This window comes from Scaptodrosophila lebanonensis, unplaced genomic scaffold (assembly GCF_003285725.1).
Source record: "Scaptodrosophila lebanonensis strain 11010-0011.00,11010-0021.00 unplaced genomic scaffold, SlebRS2 tig00000147-arrow-arrow-pilon, whole genome shotgun sequence".
NCBI lineage: Eukaryota > Metazoa > Arthropoda > Insecta > Diptera > Drosophilidae > Scaptodrosophila > Scaptodrosophila lebanonensis.
In genome coordinates, this window is record NW_022060591.1 from 820,455 (window position 1) to 844,756 (window position 24,302).

Below are 24,302 nucleotides of genomic sequence, written 5' to 3' on the forward strand. Positions count from 1 at the left end.
TAAATTTTGTCCGTTCGATTTCAAATTTGGGTAATGTAATCAACATAACTACAAGTATATCAACAAATTGGCATTCAACGATTAAAATATGTTTTTTACTTGCCATATATCAAATATCAAATAGTTGGGGACATCACATACACACACTCACACATACATACAACAAGCAACAGTTCGTGTCTATGTGTGCCCATGCATACATACATATTTACATGCATATGTATGTATGCCTGTATATGTATGTAGCATGTACATACAAAACAACAACAACAACTGCAAGTCATTGGCTCGCTCTTCTTCTTTCGTTGTGACCATTTTATGTTAATTGCAAAGGCAAAACGCCAAAAGTTAACAGTTACCGTCGCTAGGCAACGACTGCGTAAGCGATAGTAAAGCAGAAACCGAATAACGGAGCTACGCATATTCTGCTTCGCATTGCGGGCAGATGTATGTATGTATATGATTGGTTCTTATTGATGTCAATAAATAATTAGATTTTGTTATTTAAATATTCTGCTTATTGCATTCAAACTTCGATATTTTGATGGTATCGGTGGCTTCAACTATCGAAAGTTTTACTCTAGCAAATTGAGATGAGAATTGTCAGTGCTTTTTGATCGTGGCTCATCGCTGCACGGCATTCACACGAGTGCCGTGTTTCATATTCCGAGTTTGTGCGTGACCGTATTGACTCAATATGGCACGAAAAGACTCAAATGTGAATTTAAAATTAGGATATACACTTATAATTATTTCCCTTTTTTGCACATACAAGTAGTCTATCTTAAAACGTTGCGTTATCTCTATATATAAAACAGTTTGTCCTGACTAATTGGTGATCAACGCACAGCCCAAACGGTAAAAGATGAAATTTGGACTCAAGTATCCTTTCATAGTATCCATCATAGTGTAGGAGCACACTAAGAAAGGCTTTTGGAAAATTCTAGCTCCAAAGGGGGGAAAACGAGCTTTTAAAAATATTAGTTATAGTGGTCATGCTCTTTTAACGAAATAGTTTGGCAAGAACAAAAATGTAACGGACTACTGAACCATTTTTTGTCAAGAACAGAAAATGTTCATTTAAATACCTTAAATGCCTTCCTACTGGTAACTTATAAGGTGAAAACATATGGGTAGGTTATGCACACACAAAATAAATACAATTGGAAACATTATATTGAGCCGGGTTAAGACGGGCAATACCTGCTAGTATTGTATATACATAGATGTAAGTGCGTCCTATAGATGCTTACTATAGACAACTTGTGTATTCCCTAACTTTCAACTAGCTTAAGCTGCCATATTGGTAGTAGAAAACTAGTTTAATAAATTGTACACATGAAATAAAAATAATAAAAAAAACTTGTTCTCGTAACTTCTGGTGTACCTAAAGGTAGTCATCTTGGCCCCCTATTATTCACTCTGTTTATTAATGACCTTCCGTCTATCCTGCTGCACTCCCGTATACTAATGTATGCCGATGATGTGAAGCTAATTTTTTCGTATAAAGATCCTCTTTATCATTCTCGTCTGCAGTACGATCTAAGCTGTTTTCACCGGTGCTGCTTGGTCAACCACCTGCACCTTAACTGTTCTGAATGCAAGTTTATGACTTTTCACCGGTCCAGACCATATCTAGGTACTTATGCGATTGACAATATACCATTGCAATGTATATTTACAGGTGAAAATCTTGGAGTTATTTTTTAACACAAATTGAATTTCAATCTTCACATCTCCACTATCGTTAACAAAGCTACCCCTACACCACCAAGTTACTGTACAGTTCTCTAGTACGCCCAGTGCTAGAATACTGCTCATGTGTTTGGTGTCCTCAGTATAAATTGTATCAGGATCGCATTGAGTCGGATCAGAAACAATTTCTTCTTTTTGCTCTTCGTGGTCTAAACTGGGATCCTAATCTACGATTACCTTCCTACTCCAGTAGACTTGGTGTTCTGTTCCTCCACAAATTGATTGTCGGAGATGTTGTTTTTTCAATGCTTTTAGGTCATATCAATTTTTCGGTTCCTTCTAGGCCAACAAGGAACTTTCTGCCTCTTCAACTTAATAGGTGCACTAGTGATTACGCCATGCACAATCCTTTTCAAGTATTATGCGCTAATTATAATAATTTTCACTTTTTAATCTCAAGTGAGCTCTCTCTCCCCTCACTAAAATCTTCTATTTTCAGCTACCTCCGACAGAATCACTGATCACCACTGCTGTGAGTAGGGGCATAGCTTGCCGAACTGGCTAATAAATTTCCCCCCAACGGGTCAGTGATTCTTCACCTTTAAATTTTAATTATATTTCATATTTTATTATTTAAGTATTTTAATTTTAATTTGTTTTCTTCTATCTTTTATTGCTATATTTTTTCATCTACACTTCTGTTTTGATAGGTCTAATAACGTATCTCACTACTCTCTGCTGTGAATCGGGGCATAGCAGGCCGTTTGGCAAATAAAATTCCCCCACCGTGTCGGATTCGTTATTAGATATTTTTGTCATTTTTATAGGCTTTTTTATTTCCTTAGTTTTACCTCTTTTAAGTTCTCTATGGTATTGTACATTGACTGTACTGTTTGTCGATGGAATTAAATTAAATAAATAAAAGTTTGTCAGGCGGAAATCGTAAATCGGCGTAACGAGCCTAAAGTGCATTACCGGGTTAAATAAGAACGCAGAGAATAATGAATGAAAATTGGTTAATTATTTCATGATTGATTCTTAGTAATACATGATTAAGTAATATAATATTTTATGATGTATTGAGCCCGGACATCGGCTACACACGACCACTCTCTCAGACTAAAGAGAAGCATGAGAATCGGGATGCCAGATCACTTAATAATCTTCAGTGTCTCTATTGGGTGACATACTATGTCTTTTGTGCGCTTGAATTATGCATATGCAATGTTCCAATATTATTTCAATATAACGTTATCATGTCATGGTCATGCCCGGTATGTATTGAAAGGCAATTTGATTTTTCACGTATATATAACAGCGTGAAAAACCAATTTGTAAAATGCACAAGTTTTCAAAAAAACTTGCCAGCGATTTCGATTTAGGAATGACTTGCTAAGCAAGTATACATTTGAGTCACCATCAAACGCCGGTTGGATTCGCAATTTTTAAATGTTCACCCATCTATCTCTTCTGGCTCAGCCTTGCCACATTTTCCCCTCTCGGCAACTCCTCATTATGAGATTTGTTCTCCAGTTTTATCTCTGTCAGCTTCCCCTAATATATTTGATGGCTCCCGCCTGCCTTCTCCAATTGAGGTCTCATTGACGCTGTCTTGAGTACTGCTTCAAAAAGGTCCGCACGCGTTTCTGACTTAACGCCTAAATTAGAGTAGGTTGCAGCTTCTGCTCCCAATCCCCCTACTCTCAATGTCGTGGCCCCTCGGAAACAACTTGCAAATCCATTAAAACTTATAGCGTCGTTCAAAATTAGCGTTGAATTGTTTCCAATCATTTGTGAGCCTACATTTTGGCCTCCTCATATGACTGTTCATGAGTTCAGACCAAGAAAAAGAAAGCAACCAGCTCCTGTTTCATTGCCTGTTACCCCCTATTCTCAACCTACCACTAGTAATGCCTCAAAAAACGAGACCATGTTCACGTTCCGCTTATTCTACATTTCCAAAATGTTAGAGGTCTTTTATCTAAGCTTAAAAACTTATTTAAAGACAGAATAGCATTCGAATCTGACATTATTTCATTTTCGGAAACATGGTTCAATGACTCTGTTTCTGACTTTATCTTTACCATTTATAGGCGCGATCGCCCAAATCGTCGTGGTGGTGGTGTACTGATCGCTGTCAAATCTACATTTCGACCAGAACTTATTTATATAAATATGACTGCTGAAGTATAGTAGAATTTATTGCTGTTAAAGTAATTCTACCTTCACATGCGGTATTTATCACTTTTATTCTTTACGGTGAGTTTAATCTGCCAAATATTTCATGAGCTTTTTTTAAAGTCTCTAATCACCTTGTTCCCTCATCACATCATGTCTTTCTTGATTCTCTCTTTGAATTGTCTTTGGTTCAAATTAATTCAATTTTTAATAACATATATAGACTGCTTGACCTCATTTTTGTAAACGAGGCCACAGATGCTCTACTTTCTAGATCTTCACCTCATTCTATTCCCGAAGATCCGTATCACCCTATTATTGAAATCTCGATTTCTCTTTACGAAACTAAAGCCTCTCCCTCATTGACTCATAAAAGTTCACGCCGTTGTTTTCGGAAAGGCGATTTTAATAAGCTCAACAGATTAATATCAGAAACTGATTGGTCATTTCTATACAAATCCGTTGGCATTGAAATCGCATCTACTTTTTTCTATGAGACCATTCTCTCCCTTTTCGATGTCTGCGTTCCCTTTCGGACTTTTCAAAATACTCTATAGCCAAATCGAACTTTCTTCTTCTCAATTCTCAGTATTACACTGAGTATCTTGAGCGCTGTAAAGCTCAATTCGTTCAAGACCCTAATCAGTTTTACAATTTTGTGAATTTCAAACGTAAATAGTCAGCTTTGCCTTCTTCTTTTTTTCTTCATAATGAAAATGCAAGTAATGATTCGGCTATTGTTGACTTATTCGCTAAGTTTTTTCAGTCAACTTATTCATCTTTTAGTTTCAATGGTGATTCATACCCTTATTGGATTCCTTATTCTAATTATATTTTTTCACCCATAATTAGCTGTTCCTGAATTCTGTCAGGTATTAAGGCAGTCAAATCTTCATATTCTCCTGGGCCAGACAACATTCCCAGTTGTGTGCTCAATGAGTGTTCTACCTCCCTATGCCAACCATTGCTGAAGCTTTTCAATTTGTCGCTTGACACTGTAGTTTTTCCAACTATTTTTAAAAACTCCTTCATTATTCCGCTCCACAAAAAGGATGTAGGTTATACATTTCAAACTATCGAGGTATCGCTAAGTTGTCCGCCATTCCTAAATTATTCGAAAAAATAATTACTTCCACTTTGCAGCATCTGTCTAAGTCGGTTATCTCCCCTACTCAGCATGGTTTTATCAAATATCGTTCAACAACATCCAATTTACATCATTGATAAATGATGCAATCCTAGCTAAAATGCAAACTGATGTTATTTATACTGACTTCAGTAAGGCATTTGATTCAGTGAATCACGGCCTACTCCTGTTGAAGCTTAATCGTATTGGGTTTCCTTCCAATTTTTATACTCTGTACATGAAATGTACAGAAGTATATTATGTTTGCGGGAGCTGAAAAATGTAACAGGCAGAAGGAGGCGTGGCAGACCCCACAAAGTATATATATTCTTGATCAGCATGACGAGACGAGTCGATCTAGCCCTGTCTGTCTGTCTGTCCGTCTGTCCGTCTGTCAGTCTGTCCGTCTGTCCGTCCGTATGAACACCTGGATCTCAGAGACTATAAGAGATAGAGACACCAAATTTTGCACAAAGATGCGTTATGTGTGTATTCTATACGAGTTTGTTTTATTTTTTTGATTTTCCCCCCCACTTTCCCCCTATGGGGGTTTTCCCGATTTTCCATTCGTATAATCGCCTATATCTCGGAGACTATAAGACCTAGGACCACCAAATTTTAGTCCCAGATGCCTTATGTGAATACGCAGAAAATGTATATTTTGGAATTTCCCTCCCTCCCCCCTCTACCCCGCAAATCGTAACTCCCGTAATTCTTGGAATGTCGAACTAAAATTTTGGAAATACCCCCAGTTGGTTATTATACGTCCGTATACCAAGTTTCACTATGGTAGACCGATTTAACAAGAAGTTATAGCCATAAATATATTTGCTGCTGCAGCGCTGCTCAAGCGCTGCCCGCGGCTGTTGTTGATGTTGCTGTTTGATTGACTGCGAAAATGCTTACACAGACACGAATAGATGCGCATAGGCAGACGTACACTCACACAGACGCAATTGCTATGTAAATGTGCAATTATAAACCCTTTACGTGAGTTCGAATACCGAGAGAGGTAAAATCGATCAAATTTTGTTTTTTTAATTTTCTTAATTTTTTTATTTTCTATAATTATTGTAAACATATGTACAGAGTATTTTAAAGTCGGGACACCCGACTTTAGCTTTTTTACTTGTTTTCTTTAGATTTCGTCTTATCTTAAAAATAGGACCTAGAGAGTACTACTCAGATCGGATAGCTCTCAACCTGTTCGTATTACTTCGGGTGTACCTCAAGTTAGTTATCTAGGCCCATTGTTATTCACTCTTTTTATAAACGACGTTCCATCTATCCTGTCACATTCTCACATTCTGATGTATGCTGATGATGTGAAGCTCATTCTTTCATATAACAATCCTCTCTTCTACACTCGTTTGCTGGATGATCTGAACTGCATGCAGAGATGCTGCTTGGTTAACCAATTGCACTTCATAAATGTAAGTTTATGTCCTTTTATCGGACCAGACCTCATCTTGTCACCTATACGATTGACAATGAATTCTTGCAACGTATTTCTACTTGGAGTTCTGTTTGATTCAAACTTGAACTTAAATCTTCACATTTCTTGTATCATAAACGAGACTTGGATTCGTTAATCGTTGGTCCAAAGAATTTGATGATCCTTAACCACTAAACTACTTTACAGTTGACTGGTACGGCCTATTCTAGAATACTGCTCATGCGTTTGTTGCCCGCAGTACAAAACGCATCAGGATCGAACACAGTCTGTTCAGAAACAATTCCTTCATTTTGCTCTTCGCGGTTTAATCTGGGATCCCTACCTTCGTTTGCCGCCTTACTCGAGCAGACTTCTGCTTATTATGCTTATCTTCCATCATTGGCTAATTGGAGGACTGTCCTCCACAAACTGATTGCCGGTAGTGTTGAATCTCATTGCCTATTAGGTCGTCTTAATTTCTCAGTTCCTTCCAGAACGACAAGAAATTATCTTCGCCTTTTCCTTAGTAGGTGTATAGTACAACTGGTTATGCATCGCACAGTCCTTTTCGGGTTTTATGCTCATCTTATAATGGGTATTTTCACCTGACCTCAACTGAACTGTCTCTTCCTATAATAAAAGCCTCTCTTTTCAGCCATCTCCGGAATCTCTCTCTGGATCGGCTGTGAGACGGGTCTGCGATTCCATTTTTTTTTATTTTTTTTTTTATTTTTCACTTTTTCCTTTTTTTTTAAATTAGCTTTTAAGTAATTCTAAGCGTCTCTCTTAAGTTTTTCTTTTTTTACCGGTAGATCTATCAACGCCTCTGACCACACTTGGCTGTGAGACGGGGCACAGCTAGCCGAAGGGCAAATAATATTCCCCACCGGGTCGTATGCGATTATATTTCTCCTTCTTACGCTTTTCTAGCTTATAAGATGCTTTTTATAATTTTTAAATAAACAGTCAATGTTTGTTGACATAAATAAATTAATAAATAATAAGAAAGCACCTGGCTCGGACAAAATCGATGGAATAACCATCAAAAAGCTCCAAGCAAAATGCATACGTCTGTTAGACTAGACCAGACTAGACCACTTCCCAAGTCAATGGAAATGTGCAGAGATAATAATGATCCTAAATCCAAACAAACAAGAAAATGAGCTCTCGTCATAGCGTCCTATTAGCCTACTGTCAACATTTTCCAAAGTATTTTAAAAAATACTATTAAAGAGAATGTTGCCTACATCGGACAAACTTGCCATCATTCCTGAACATTCAGAAGAGGCCACGCTACCCCTGAACAATGCCAAAGAATTATAAACGAACTCATAACAGTCTTTGAAAAAAATATTGTACTGTAGCGTTTCTTGACGTTCAACAAGCGTTTGATCGAGTTTGGCATAACGGTATTCTATATAAGATTAAAAAAAATTGCTACCTGTACCATACTTATTATTAAAGTGGTATTTGGTTAAATGAGACTTCTACATACAGCAAAAAAGTGAATCGTCGCAACTGTTCCTCATTAATGCAGGCGTTCCGCAAGGCAGCGTCTTAGGACCTATCTATTTTAACCTGTTTACAGCTGACATGCCAGTTTCAAATAATACAACTGTTGCAACTTACGCCGATGGAACAGCCATTATAGAAACTAGCTCATCAAAAGGGGAAGCTTCTCAGCATCTTCAATCAGAACTCAAACTTATTGAAGCCTGGTTTCTCCATTGGAAAATAGAAGTTAATGCCCTAAGATCTGTTCAAGCTACATTTACATTAAGAAATGGCGATACATACATGTTACAGGCTACAGGCTATAATTAGGCTATAATTAGGTTTATTATATAAAAATGCATTTATAGCATTTATATCTACCTTATCATCGATTTTTTTTTTCAGTAAGAGGTAGTAAATAAACATGGAACATTAAAACAATACATCGAATACATTGAAAAAATTACAAAACATCGAGGAATCGATGTTTTGTTCATCACTAGTCCCTTCCATCCGAGAGAACTCTGTATATACCAAACACGAAATGGGACGCAAGCATTTTGATGTACGCAAATTGATGGAAGTTATCTTTGTGTCAATTATATTTGTTACAATCGTAACAGCATCGACGCCTGAGAGTTTAATTGAATTGGATGAAGATAACTGGAATTTAATGCTAAGTGGCGAGTGGATGATTGAATTGTAAGTAAGAAGAAAGCAGCGAGTTTTTTATTTATTATTCCTATCTACACATAAATATATGTATAACAATCATTGCTTGCCGGTTACTTTGAAGCAAAGCAAACGAATTTAAATTGCAATATTTTATGTCAAATAATTAAATATATTTCCGATTCTTTTTGCATTTCATTTCTAAACATATTATAGCTTTGCGCCATGGTGCCCTGCCTGTAAGAGCCTTGCTCCTACATGGGAACATTTTGCACGTAAAACCAATGACCTTAATATTCATGTGGCCAAAATTGATGTTACTACTGCACCGTCCCTCAGTGGGCGTTTTTTTGTTACTGCTCTCCCGACGATTTATCAGTAAGTATTCATAAATATTACGGTCTAATAACATCTATACAACATTTTTACATCTATATGAATTATTAACATACAGTGTCAAAGATGGTGAGTTTCGTCAGTATCGCGGGGCTCGTGATGGCGACTCCTTACTCTTCTTTGTAAAAAATCAACAATGGTTGAGTACAGAACCACTCTCTGCATGGAAAAAACCAGACACCATCCATATGTCTGTTCTCTCGTATTTTTTTAAGCTTTCACACACTTTGAAGGTATGTTAGGATAATGAGGCCTTTTAAAAATATTTTATTTATACAAACTCTGTTAGAACTTTAATGCACGACTGCAAGATGACTATGGTCTGCCCACTTGGGGCTCGTATGCGCTATTTGCCATTGCCACAATATTTGTGGGTGCAGCTCTTGGTTTGCTGTTGGTATGCCTTGTGGACTTTATCTACCCACCAAAGAAATATCAGCGTCAAGGTTTTTCGGGATCTCACGATAATCTTGCAGAAGGTCTCGAAGATCTAGCTACTGAAGAAATCGCTGATGATACCGATGCTAGCGAAGACGAGAAAGGGAAAGAAGAGGACGATAATTCACAAACGAAAGACGGCAAATCTGAAACAGAGACTTCTGAATGTCAAAATGGCGGAGTAGCTGATGATGTGGAGAAAAAAGAAAAGCAAACCACAGATCAAGTACGAAAACGTAAACCACGTAAGGCGGATTAAATGGTTGGATGATGTACGAACAAGTGGTAACAAAAAGACTACCATCTTAAAGGAAACAATTCTGCAACTTTAAATTGTTTTTTGTCTACACAGTCTACGTTATAATTTTGAGCAATACTAAAGTATGTATGAACTATTTGGGCCTATAAATTTGCAATCACTTGTTACATTTTTTTGTGGTAATGATGCTTGTGGTATAACCACATTCTAAACCTTACTAATATGAATGCATTATTTGTGCTTTTTTAATCAAGAAAACATGCTTGCAATTGCTTTAATTCCTACTAAGTACATATGTATGTACATATATTATGAGCCACTAGCCACAAGTAATGACAAAGTACAGGCATTAGTACTCAATGTGCAATTTAAAAGAAATGAGCTGAGATGGTTAGGTTGGTCAAAAGTAACATTAATCTAACTTTTGGCTCATGTATGTTTATGTATTGTATATTTGAAGATGCTGCCACTAGTTGAATTTGTGCTCAATTTGTGGTGCCGATGGAATAAATGGCCAGTTTCGCCATTTTTCGCAGAATTGCTAGTTTTTATACTCTGTACATGAAATGTACAAGAGTATATTAGGTTTGCGCGAGCTGAAAAAGTTAATAATCAGGGGGCGTGGTAAACTTCAAATCGTCTGTTTCTGATTTTGAAGCCGAATCGCTTGCTGTTTACGCTTGTTTTCGTAGTAATTTTTCTAATAGAGCTGGAAGAACTTCGATGTTTTTTGGGTTAGGAACATCGATTTATCGATGCGTCAAACCCCTACTAAAGAATTTTCAATAAGATTTTATTGATGTCTATACATAGTGCACTTCATTTTGATTTTTCTTATTTATAAAGCTAATAGTTTCCTATAAATACAAAAGGTTTCAAAAAAAAGATATTTTCACAAATTCAAAGAATATACAAAAACCAAAGAAAGTATAACATACAAAAATAACAAGAAAGGAATGCTAAAGTCGATCAGGAAAAAAAAACATTTTTTAATTAATTTTAAACAATTATATTAATTAAATTAAATACAAATTATTCAATACATACAATACATATATATGTATATATATATGACAGAGGACACATAATCATTAACGGGATGTAGTTACCAAATTTTAGTTCGAAATTCCCAAAATTACGGGCGTTATGGAAAAAAAACACGAATTGCGTGGGTGTGGAGGGGTGTATCAGAATAAAACAAGAGAGAACGCTACAGCTACGCAAGCCCGACAGTAAAACAGCCTGTACTCTCCATAAAAAAAGGTAAATTTAAAAAAAAAAAAAAATTATTAAAAAAAATTGAATTAATTAAATTAATAAAGAAAATGTATTTAATACATACACAGAACACATGTTTATGTACAGTTTTAACAGCATACATGTACATCATCGTGTCTATGCGTGTTTATATGCGTGTATGTATGCAGCACAGAGTTTAACCAAAGCAGCAACAACAAAAACAGCTGCGAGCAAGAATTACGGAAGTTATAAAAAAAAACACGAATTGCGGGGGAGTAGGGGGTGTATCAAAATAAAAAAAAAAGACCTGCCTGGGGCTCAGGGAAACCTGGATACCAAATTTCGTCATTCTAGCTCTTGTACCTTTTAAGATCCTTGCGCTCATACAGACGGACATGGCTATATCGACTCGTCTTGTCACACTGATCAAGAATATATATACTTTGTGTGGTCTGTCACGCCTTCTTCTCCCTGTTACATACATTCGTACAAAACTAGTATAGCCTTTCACCCTTTGGGTACAGGCTAAAAAAATAAACTTGACCTGCATAGGACTTGTTCCCCTAAGTCGATACCAAGTTTGGTTATTCTAGCTCTTGTACGTCCTGAGATCCTTGTGTTCATACAGACAGACAGACGGTCAAACGGACATGGCTATATCGGCTCGACATGTCACCCTGATCAAGAATATTAATACTTTGTTGGCAGACCACGTATCCTTCTGCCTGTTACATACATTCGTACAAAACTAGTATAGCCTTTCACCCTTTCGGTACATTCTTTAAAAATTCAGTGATTGGCAAGTAGCAAAGAACATCAACCATCGGGATTAAAACATCAAAGTTTAAAAAAATTGTTACGAACGAAAATAAATACACATCAAGTTCGTCTTTCACTATGAACACCTGTCAGCTTGATCGCAACGCAAGCAATTCGGCTCAAGCTTCGTCGTACGGGCCGGCCTGTAGAATTGGAGCGCTCGTTCCTGCCAGGCAGTCATGCTCGGCTTCTACAGGCCGGCTCGTACGACATTCTGCTTCTGCCGGCAGCGACACACTCGACCCACGGGCTCTGCCAGCAGCGACCCACTAATACCCGCGACACCATTATTTTTGGCTAGCAGCGGGTAGTGAGCACATTTTACGAACCCTGTAGTGGCTAAAACTTTCTTCATGTTCGACCTATCCTGACGAAACTTGGCATTTAAAATTCCGAGAATTTCGGGAGCTGTGGAACATAGCGAATGGCGGGGGAGTGGGAGCATCAGAATGGTAATCAGTTTGATAATTCTAGATCTTGTTCTTTCTGAGATCCTTCCGTTCATACAGACAGACGGACATGGCTATATCGACTTGGATTGTCACCCCGATTACCCTTTGGGTACAGGGTATGAAAATGTGTACATATTGGTTGTTGGTCATACATTACCAACAACATAATACAACAATCAATGACCGGTTGTGAACAAGCCCTTAGCGAACATTCAGTTCGAATTAAATCTGCAAAGACTCAGAAATGATCGGTTCTGACCGAAAGTTATTGCCTGCATCCAAGCAATAATCGAACGTCGTATTTACAATCAAAGCTGCATAACCGAAATGGTCACTAGAGTACGGGTAATGCTCGAGTCATGACACCGACAATGATCTCGAATTTGCAAATTTTCCATTGTTTTTTCGAGTATTGGTTCAATAGTGACTTCATATACAAGAATTTGCATATAAATTTAAGAAACTAACAAAACTATTAGCAAAAAGAAACCCCTTTCTTTTTATTTAAATTAGAAACAATTATGCTATTTGAAGTTATATTTTTAATCATTTATTTAGTTTACGAATTTTGAGTATCTTTTTTATAAATCAAAATCATGATGTCTGTATACTTGTATATATAAAACAATATGTCCTGACTGACTGATTGGCAATCAACGCACACCCCAAACGGTAAGAGCTAGGAAGCTGGAATTTGGACAAAAGTTGTCTTTTAAGGTAACGTATTCTTGCTGAAGCGCTTTCCAGATGCAGTGGTTGCTGAAGAATTCGGAAGCGGCACGATGCCGGTTTACGTTTAAATAATACGTTGGGATAGCCAAAGCTTTCCAATATCTGGCCTTGTGGCGCAGCAATAAAACAAACGGAGCAATGTATTTTTAAGGTATTACACCTGTTTCACGCTGATACAGAACTGAATACAAGAATCCAAATTTGGTGCAGCTTAAGCTAAAGACAATAATTGAAAAGCTTAATCTATATATATAAAACAGTTTGTCCTGACTGACTGACTGACTGATTGGCAATCAACGCACAGCCCAAACGGTAAGAGCTAGGAAGCTGAAATTTGGACACAAGATCCCTCTTATAGTGAAAGTGAGCACTAAGAAGGGGTTTCGGAAAATTCGAGCTCCAAAGGGGGGAAAACGAGCTCCAACGTTTGTATGAAAAATCTACAATTTTTATCCGATTAACTTCAAACTTAGTTTGTATACTCTCACAAAGAATACCAAAAAAACTGTATACTTGGATTTTCAATATTTTTCCTGCGGCCTGAATAATAATGATTTTCCGGTGGAAAATTCGGTAAACGAAAAGCTATGTGCAATCAACGCACAGCCCAAACGGTTAGAGCTAGGAGGCTGAAAATTGGACACATGTTGTCTTCAGTGGTGTAGGTGAGCACTAAGAAGCGGTTTTGGAAAATTCGAACGCCAAAGGGGGGAAAACGGGCTCCAACGTTTGTATGAAAAATCTACAATTTTCATCCAATTAACTTCAAACTTAGTTTGTATACTCTCAAAAAGAATACAAGAAAAACTGTATACTTGGTTTTTCACCATTTTTCCTGGGGCATGAAAAAGGGGGGGTTTTCCGTGGAAAAATTGAAACACAATCAACACCCCACAGCCCAAACGGTAAAAGCTAGGAAAATTTGGGCTCAAGTATCCTATCATGGTGTAGATGCGCACTAAGAAGGGATTTTGGAAAATTCGAGCTCCAAAGGGGGGAAAAGTAGCTCCAAAGTTTGTTTGAAAATTCTGCATTTCTGAATCGATCAACTTTAAATTTGGTTTTTATAATCTATAAAATAATACAAACAAAACTGCATACTCGGTTTTTCGAAATTTGTGTTGGAGCTTGAATTATTGGGGTTTTAATATTTATTCATTTTTTCAAATGAAAAGTTTGTGTTATAAATTTTGTTCGATCGATTTCAAATTTGGGTAATATAATCTACGTAACTGAAATTACAACTTTGCATTTAAAGATTTTTAAAATATGCATTTTACAAATGCAGGCAGAACAAACAATACAAAATATCAAACAGTTGGGGACAACTAAGTATACATACACACACACACACACACACACACACGCATACATACATACAAGCAGCTGTTCGTGTAGTTGCGTGCAAACGGTTGAAGTAGCCAAAGCAAAATGTGTAATGTAAGTACATACATACATATGTATAAAATACATTCGTCTTGCACTGACAGGGCAAGAAATGTTAATTAATTAAAAATTATTAACATAAACATTTTTATGTTATTTTTTCTTTGTTTAGTACATTTGGCATAAGGGGTTTTTAGGACAACGGACTACAAGGGCGTACGCAGGTTGGGCAGGGGGGACATTGCTCCCCTTAGAAAGAATTTCGCATTATGAATTACACCAGCACCATATGTATTACATACGTACATACATATGTACATACGTCTGTATGTATAGTATGTACATATGTACATCAATAAGTATGTATGTACGTACATACATTCTTATATACATATGTATATAGGTCTGGTATGTATGCAGTGGGCCATCAAACACTGTTGTTTAATTGTAATATATAGTGTTCTATGGTTTCAAATCGAAATTTTTAAAACAACAACTTCAAGTTATTGCCTCGCAAACCTTCTTTCGTTTTGATCATTTACGGCTGTTAATTGCATACGCAAAATGCCAAAAGTTTACAGTTACCGTACACATGCAAATACATTTGTATGTATTTATGTACATATGTGTACAGTGAACAATCGAATACAGTATTATAATCAATAACTCTCAAACGTTTTTTTTCGTTGTATTTGTATTCGACATGTATTACGATATATCAACACAAGTATCGATATTTTCGATATATCGCATTTAATTTTTGTTATTGGGGTTTTTATATTTATTCACTTTTTCAAATGAATAGTTTGTGTCATAAATTTTCAACGATTAAAATATAGCAATATGTTTTTTACTTGCCATATGTATATCAAATATCAAATAGTTGGGGACATCCCATACACACACTCACACATACATACAACAAGCAACAGTTCGTGTCTATGTGTGCCCATGCATACATACATATGTACATGCATATGTATGTATGCCTGTATATGTATGTAGCATGTACATACAAAACAACAAGAACAACTGCAAGTCATTGGCTCGCTCTTCTTCTTTCGTTGTGACCATATAATGTTAATTGCAAAGGCAAAACGCCAAAAGTTTACAGTTACCGTCGCTAGGCAACGACTGCGTAAGCGATAGTAAAGCAGAAACCTAATAACGGAGCTACGTATATTCTGCTTCGCATTGCGGACAGATGTATGTATGTATGTATATGATTTGTTCTTATTGATCTCAATAAATAATTAGATTTTATTATTTAAATATTCTGCTTATTGCATTCAAACTTCGATATTTTGATGGTATCGGTGGCTTCAACTATCGAAAGTTTTACTCTAGCAAATTGAGATGAGAATTGTCAGTGCTTTTTGATCGTGGCTCATCGCTGCACGGCATTGACACGAGTGCCGTGTTTCATATTCCGAGTTTGTGCGTGACCGTATTGACTCAATATGGCACGAAAAGGCTCAAATGTGAATTTAAAATTAGGATATACCCTTATAATTATTCCCCTTTTTTGCACATAGTCTATCTTAAAATGTTGGTGATCAACGCACAGCCCAAACGGTAGAAGATGAAATTTGGACTCAAGTATCCTTTCATAGTATCGATCATAGTGTAGGAGCACACTTAGGAAGGCTTTTGGAAAATTCTAGCTCCAAAGGGGGGAAAACGAGCTTTAAAAAATATTAGTTATAGTGGTCATGTTCGTTTAACGAAATAGTTTGGCAAGAACAAAAATGTAACGGACTACTGAACAATTTTTTGTCAAGAACAGAAAATGTTCATTTAAATACCTTAAATGCCTTCCTACTGGTAACTTACTTATAAGGTGAAAACATATGGGTAGGTTATGCACACACAAAATAAATACAATTGGAATCATTATATTGAGCCGGATTATGACGGGCAATACCTGCTAGTTCTAAATAAAACGCTGCAAAAGTCATAGTCGGCGTGCCGACTCAGCATAATTGCAGACTATAACGAAAACTCTTGCGTCACAGCAAGAGCATCAGGTTACCGCCGCTGACTGTTGCAGCTAGAGCGCTGAACTCAAGAATTGTATGTGTCAGCGCGTGCAAGGGCCGCTTAATAATTAGGAGCGAGGGTTTCTTGTTAACTACTCCCCCCTCAAGACCACGACCTATCTATTCTATCTATTCCACGACTTATCAATGGCTCTGTGCATCTCCCGCGAATCTCGCCTTGGCCTCAGCACCTGGTAAAGGAGCAGAGAGCCGCTGCAGATGAGGTGTAAAGATATGTGGAGCCCCATCAAATACTAGAATTGACGGAGCCCCATTATAAACACTTGGAGTTATTTTATTAAATCTTTATTACAGCTCAGAACTCAAACTTAAACTAATCTCTTACTTTTGAACTTAAATTAAAACTAAGCTAAAGCCGCGTAGCTGCGCTGCCAGAAACGTCGGCAGCGGAGCGGCTGCATTATATATCAACTTGTATACTCAGCGCTGTTAGCAGCGAGAGCGCGAGAGAGAATAACATGCACACATGAAGTGATTATGATAAAGACGCCGACGCTGCACTTATGTCGCTTAAGGCGCATAAGTGCGATCATGTTACGTTGTGCCTGAAATATGCTTAGGTCTCTAGTTTTTGTAACCACTGCAACAGAGTGTTACAGTGTATTCTTATAAATACACTACGTACAGTGTGTACTCCCTATGGGCGCATACTACAGAGGCTTAAAGCCACTCCTGTCGCAAACCTGACCTTGGGTGACCCGGCCGACGCAACCTCATCCCTGAAATGATGTCGACTATTGCCCTTGACGCTATCGGCTGCACGATGGCGAATTTAGAAAATTTGTCAAGGACGGTAAGAACAATTTTTTTAATTGTTGAAAAAATGTCGATATGCAGCATTTCGCCTGCATATTTGGAATTGGGGTATTCACCAGCTCTTACTTTTTCGGATGCCTGTCGAATTTCGATTGAGTGCAAACTCTACAGTTTGTAATATCGATCATAGTGTAGGAGCACACTTAGGAAGGCTTTTGGAAAATTCTAGCTCCAAAGGGGGGAAAACGAGCTTTAAAAAATATTAGTTATAGTGGTCATGTTCGTTTAACGAAATAGTTTGGCAAGAACAAAAATGTAACGGACTACTGAACAATTTTTTGTCAAGAACAGAAAATGTTCATTTAAATACCTTAAATGCCTTCCTACTGGTAACTTACTTATAAGGTGAAAACATATGGGTAGGTTATGCACACACAAAATAAATACAATTGGAATCATTATATTGAGCCGGATTATGACGGGCAATACCTGCTAGTTCTAAATAAAACGCTGCAAAAGTCATAGTCGGCGTGCCGACTCAGCATAATTGCAGACTATAACGAAAACTCTTGCGTCACAGCAAGAGCATCAGGTTACCGCCGCTGACTGTTGCAGCTAGAGCGCTGAACTCAAGAATTGTATGTGTCAGCGCGTGCAAGGGCCGCTTAATAATTAGGAGCGAGGGTTTCTTGTTAACTACTCCCCCCTCAAGACCACGACCTATCTATTCTATCTATTCCACGACTTATCAATGGCTCTGTGCATCTCCCGCGAATCTCGCCTTGGCCTCAGCACCTGGTAAAGGAGCAGAGAGCCGCTGCAGATGAGGTGTAAAGATATGTGGAGCCCCATCAAATACTAGAATTGACGGAGCCCCATTATAAACACTTGGAGTTATTTTATTAAATCTTTATTACAGCTCAGAACTCAAACTTAAACTAATCTCTTACTTTTGAACTTAAATTAAAACTAAGCTAAAGCCGCGTAGCTGCGCTGCCAGAAACGTCGGCAGCGGAGCGGCTGCATTATATATCAACTTGTATACTCAGCGCTGTTAGCAGCGAGAGCGCGAGAGAGAATAACATGCACACATGAAGTGATTATGATAAAGACGCCGACGCTGCACTTATGTCGCTTAAGGCGCATAAGTGCGATCATGTTACGTTGTGCCTGAAATATGCTTAGGTCTCTAGTTTTTGTAACCACTGCAACAGAGTGTTACAGTGTATTCTTATAAATACACTACGTACAGTGTGTACTCCCTATGTGCGCATACTACAGAGGCTTAAAGCCACTCCTGTCGCAAACCTGACCTTGGGTGACCCGGCCGACGCAACCTCATCCCTGAAATGATGTCGACTATTGCCCTTGACGCTATCGGCTGCACGATGGCGAATTTAGAAAATTTGTCAAGGACGGTAAGAACAATTTTTTTAATTGTTGAAAAAATGTCGATATGCAGCATTTCGCTTGCATATTTGGAATTGGGGTATTCACCAGCTCTTACTTTTTCGGATGCCTGTCGAATTTCGATTGAGTGCAAACTCTACAGTTTGTAACAATTTCGCTGGCCAATTTGCTAATTTTTTGGGAAAAAATAGTCACGAAGGACCTGTTCAGCGGTGATGAGTCGTTTCGCCCATTTCCCCGGCTTATAGAACATTTTCGCATTGTGTTCAGCAATGAAGGCCTTCCACCTTTTTATCTTTGCGTTGGTGTTCTTGTCAGACACCGCGAAAGTGAGCGGCTGGTGGTCGGTAAAAATGTTAATCTCAAAAATTTGGCTGTTTTCCCAGGGCCCTCACAATTGCTAATAGTTCCCTCTCGTTGGTGGCGTAATGCCCCTCGGCTTGTCTTAAAGTTCGCGAAATCATGCTGATTGGCCTACCTCCCTGGGACAAGACCGCACCAATGCCGCTTGATGAAGCATCGGTAGTCAAGTCAAATGGCTTCTTAAAGTCCGGATACATAGCCATTACATCCTCCGATGCTAAAATGTCTAGCAACTATGAAACCCAGGTAAAAACCTCTCATATTAGCGTCAATCAAACACTTTAGTATGGTCTCAATATGTCTAATGTGATCGTCCTCACATTTTGAGAATATGATCACATCATCCACATATACGTAACATATCTTACCTATGTGTTCTCTTTGAACATCATCTATGCCTCCTTGGAAAATGCTTTCTGCATTTTTCAGGCCGAATGGCAGGCGACAGAATTCGTATATTCCGCCGTTTACCGAAAATGCGGTAAATTTGGTAATACCCTGACTTCAAATCTAGGGTAGTAAAAAATTTTGCTATTCCCAAGTTCGCTAGAATCATGGGAATACTAGGCATTGGGTAGCGGTCAGTTTTTTCATTTAGTTTCCTAAAGTAAATCACAAACCGCTTTTTGCCGTTGCCGTCAGCATTGGTTCCCTTTTTATCAACAACCCACGAAGGGCTGTTGTAAGGGGACCTTGAAGGTCTAATGATGCCTTGTTCCAACATCTGTTTGATTTCGTTATTTACGAAATCTGAAACACCCATGGGATATGGATGTAACCTAGTGTAGACTGCTTCATTGTCCTCTGTGCGATCCGTAGCAATGACCGAAGTGTTAAAGGGCAGTCCCTCGTTTGAGGTCGAAAACGCCTTCATGTTTATAAGAATCATTTTTTTGAATTCCCCCTTTACTGAGCCGGCAACCACTATGTCGTTTATATCTGTGAAGTTTCCACTATCATACTTAATGCCAATCCTGCCCGCGTTAGCAGGTCGAAACCTATGATGGCGCCGAAATCACCGAGCGTGTCTAGTAAAAAAAAAAAGGGAGACCTGTCGAAAAATCTTCATCGGGCATTTACTTTCGATTCTACTGGAGCCATGTATTGAGTTCACAGTAAAAGGTCTATCGACAGGAACTACATTGTTAAGCTCCTTTATGGGCTACACATAGTTCTTTGTCGCCCCAGTGTCTATCAAAATTCACCGACTCACTGCCATATGCCGAGTCGCTATCGTCGTCTATATCATTGACCGCTGCCGTGGCTGCGCTCTCATAACTTATCTCCTGACTGTCACGAGCAATCTGCACGACATTGTTAAAACGCTGCCGCCTTGGGCCCGTCATGCGCTCAGACGTGTTCTGCCACTTCTGGGCCAGCACACTATTGATCTTATGTTTGCCATTCTTTCCCTGACTAAACTGCAAGCGGTTGGACTCGGTCGCTTGAGCCCTTTCTTCGATGGCCTTGACGTACGAAGTCGAAAACATGCTCCGCTCAATACTCGCCTCTGCCTCCCTGGCTAGTGCCAGCGCGGACGGCAAATCCTTCGGCTGTGCCGGAAACTCTATTGACTTTAGAGCCTTTTTGAGGCCGGAAATAAATGCATGTAATGCATCAGATCTAACCTCCTTGTTGAGCAAGCCAGCGCTCTCCCTGTCCTGAGACATAACGATTTTATTGGTTACGAGAGTTAACTTTCGCTCCACCAAGTGGTGCCTTACCATTTCCAGTCCCTGTCGCAGTAGGCGCAATGACGTTCTATCGGCATATGTACAATCTAACCTCGCTATAATGGCATCAAAATTGAGCACAGTGTTGTGCGAAACGAGTAATGCCCTCGCAGGCCCTCTGATCTTGTTCCTAATAGTTGTTACTGCCTGATAGTGTGTGCTGCTGCCGTTAAACGACCTGAAAAGCTCGTATCCGTCAGTAGCTGACTGCCGCCACGCCACATATTCATCCTGTGTACCCTTAAAATCGGGAATTTACTTTATAATGTCTAGTGGAATATCGCACCTAATGGGTGGGTCCACTGAAATTCTTTGGTATGTTCACTTATTTGAGCCTTCACTGCATCGAGCTGCGATCGGAGACTCGCCTCCTGCTAAGCCAAGGCCTGGCTAACGGCAACCGCCACCACAACCTGCACCTGATTCACATCCATGACTGCTTCTGCCTGGTTATAGTTATAGTTATAGCCATAAATAAAATCGCTGCCCATGCCCTGCCTGCAGCTCTTGTTGTTGTTGCTGCTTTGGTTCAACTTTATGCTGCATACATACGATTCTGGTGTAAATGTATGCTGCTGAAACTGTACATAAATATGCCTCCACTTTTGTATATATGTATTGAATAATTTGTATTTAATTTAAATAATATAATTTTTTAAAATTAATTTAAAAATGTTTTAGTCATTTCCCTTTTGGGTGGGAGGTACATGGTATTTAAGAGTTGAGCTCGCTCGTCTTTAGCATTCGACCTATTCGGACCCACGAAAAACATCTGGGTCAATCTACATCGGAGTAGGCAGCAGGTACAGGTACGACATTCTGCTTCTGCCGGCAGCGACACACTCGACCCACGGGCTCTGCCGGCAGTGACCCACTAATACCCGCGGCACCATTATTTTTGGGTAGCAGCGGGTAGTGAGCACATTTTACGAACCCTGTAGTTCATTAATTAATAAATATAAAATATTCAATACATACATACATATGTAAGTGCTTATGTACAATTTTAACAGCATACATTTACAAATGCGTGTTTGTGCAGTACAGCAACATCGACAATAGTAGTAGCAACAACAGCTGTGGACAGAGCTTGGGCACTTTCTTCATCAGAACAAAAACACAAACTCGTCCTTTTTGGACTTAGGCTTAGGGAAACCTGTATACCAAGTCACCCCGTTTACCCTTTGGGTACAGGGCATGAAAATGTGTACATATTGGTTGTTGGTCATACCTTTCCTACAATATACAAGGTGTGTTCCAAAGTAAACAGAACAAATGGTTTTTTCGGCAAAATCAATTTATTTTATTCAAAATAGTCTCCTTCTGCTTCAATACAGCTTTTTGCATGATCCAATAGCATGTCGAACGAGTGTTTTAGCTCGTTGGCCGATATGCCCGCCAGTATGCCGGTGCAAGCTTTTGAATGGCCTCTACGTCTGCATAACGCTTTTCTTTCATGGGCAAATGCATTTTTCCGAAAAGGTAGAAGTCGCACGGTGCCATATCAGATGAATACGGCGAGTGGTTAATGGTTAAAATGTGATTTTTTGGTGAAATAATCGGTCACAAGCGTCGAACGATGAGACGGCGCATTATCGTGCAACAAACGCGAACTTTCATCTTCGCGATATTCGGGCCGAATACGGCGTACCAAACGCTTCAAAACTCCAAGGTAGAATACTGCGTTAACATTTTGGCCGGGTGGAACAAATTCTTTGTGGACAATACCCTTGGAATCATAAAAACAAATCAGCATTGTCTTCACTTTAGACTTCTCCATGCGCGATTTTTTGGGTTTCGGCTCGACCGGTGCCTTCCATTCAGCACTCTGGCGTTTCGTTTCGGGATCATATTGGAAACACCACGTTTCGTCGCCAATCACAATATTGTCCTTTTTGTCCTTTTGACCTCTTTAATGAGGTCTTCGAATGTTGGATTCTGAACAATTTTTGGTCGTCAGGCAATTTGTGCGGAACAAACCGTGCACACACCTTTCGTAAGCCTAAATGTTCGGTCAAAATGCGATAAATTGATGTTTTGGAGACGTTCAATTCCATTTCCATCAAATTCAATGATAATTTCGGCTGATTTTTGATGAATTCACGCACAGTTTCGATGGAATTTTCGGTGATCTCGAATTTTAATTGGCCCACACGTTGATCGTCATTTATGTCCTCACGACCACTTTGAAAACGTTGAAACCACTCGTGCACTCTGCTACGGGATAGGCAACCATCGCCATTAACTTGTTCTATCAATTGAAACGTTTCGGTAAAAGTTTTACCAATTTTAAAACAAAATTTGATGTTGGCTCTTTGTTCGAAGCCCTTTTTCGCACCGATAACACAAACATACTGACACTTAAAACGCAATAACTGCACTTCCAATCGATGAAATATCATGAAATTCTCACTGGACAATCGATAAAGATAGCAGATTCTAACGCACCAGTCGACATATAGATAGAAAAGTCCTGTTTATTTTGGAACGTACCTTGTAAAACAACAATCAATGACCGGTTGTGAACGAGCCCTTAACGAACATTCATTTCGAATTAAAACTGCAAAGACTCAGAAATGATCGGTTATGACCGAAAATTATTGCCTGCATGCAAGCAATAATCGAACGTCGTATTTACAATTCCTGGGGCATGAAAAAGAGGGGTTTTCCCGTGGAAAAAATTAAACACAATCAACAACCCACAGCCCAAACGGTTAGAGCTAGGAAGCTGAAATTAAGTATCCCATATAGGTACATATATGTACATATGTGTACATGTTTGTATACAAGTTATGCGAAACGCCTTCCCGATGACCAACGTCTGCTTGCTGAAGCGCTTTGCAGATGTAGTGGATGCCGAAGTATTCGGAAGTGGTACGATGTCGGTTCACGTTTAAATAATACGTTGGGATAGCCAAACCTTTCCAATGTCTGGCCTTGTGGTGCAGCAATAAAACAAACGGAGCAATGTATTTTTAAGGTATTACACCTGGCTTAAAGCTGATACAGAACTGAATACAAGAATCCAAATTTGGTGCAGTTTATGCTAAAGACAATAATTGAAAAGCCTAATTCTAAATAAAACGCTGCAAAAGTCATCGTCGGCGAGCCGACTCAGCATAATTGCAGACGATAACGAAAACTTTTGCGACACAGCAAGAGCATCAGGTTACCGCCGCTGACTGTTGCAGCTAGGGCGCTGAACTCAAGAATTGTATGTGTAAGCGCGTGCAAGGGCCGCTTAATAATTAGGAGCGAGGGTTTCTTGTTAACTACTCCCCCCTCAAGACCACGACCTATCTATTCTATCTATTCCACGACTTATCAATGGTTCTCTGCATCTCCCGCGAATCTCGCCTTGGCCTCAGCTCCTGGTAAAGGAGCAGAGAGCCGCTGCAGATGAGGTGTAAAGATATGTGGAACCCCATCAAATACTAGAATTGACGGGGCCCCATTATAAACACTTGGAGTTATTTTATTAAATCTTTATTACAGCTCAGAACTCAAACTTGAACTAATCTCTTACTTTTGGACTTAAAGTAAAATTAAGCTAAAGCCGCGTAGCTGCGCTGCCAGAAACGTTGACAGCGGAGCGGCTGCATTATATATTAACTTGTATACTCAGCGCTGTTAGCAGCGAGAGCGCGAGAGAGAATAAC

General features: G+C 38.9%; 1 protein-coding gene across 1 annotated transcript; it reads left to right on the top strand.

Annotated features, from left to right (window-relative positions):
* The first annotated feature begins 8,445 nt into the window (after positions 1–8,445).
* Positions 8,446–9,862, top strand: LOC115629426 (thioredoxin-related transmembrane protein 1-like). Its single transcript, XM_030525884.1, has 4 exons — positions 8,446–8,630; positions 8,817–8,978; positions 9,055–9,229; positions 9,286–9,862. Exons 1-4 carry the CDS (start codon positions 8,473–8,475, stop codon positions 9,691–9,693), a joined length of 903 nt encoding a protein of 300 aa, XP_030381744.1. The 5' UTR covers positions 8,446–8,472; the 3' UTR covers positions 9,694–9,862.
* Positions 9,863–24,302: the final 14,440 nt, after the last annotated feature.

Coding starts and splice junctions, on each gene's coding strand:
- LOC115629426 (XM_030525884.1), top strand. CDS start 8,473: ATGGGACGCAAGCATTTTGATGTACGCAAATTGATGGAAGTTATCTTT. Junction 8,631..8,816: donor GGCGAGTGGATGATTGAATT/GTAAGTAAGAAG, acceptor AACATATTATAG/CTTTGCGCCATGGTGCCCTG. Junction 9,230..9,285: donor AGCTTTCACACACTTTGAAG/GTATGTTAGGAT, acceptor AAACTCTGTTAG/AACTTTAATGCACGACTGCA.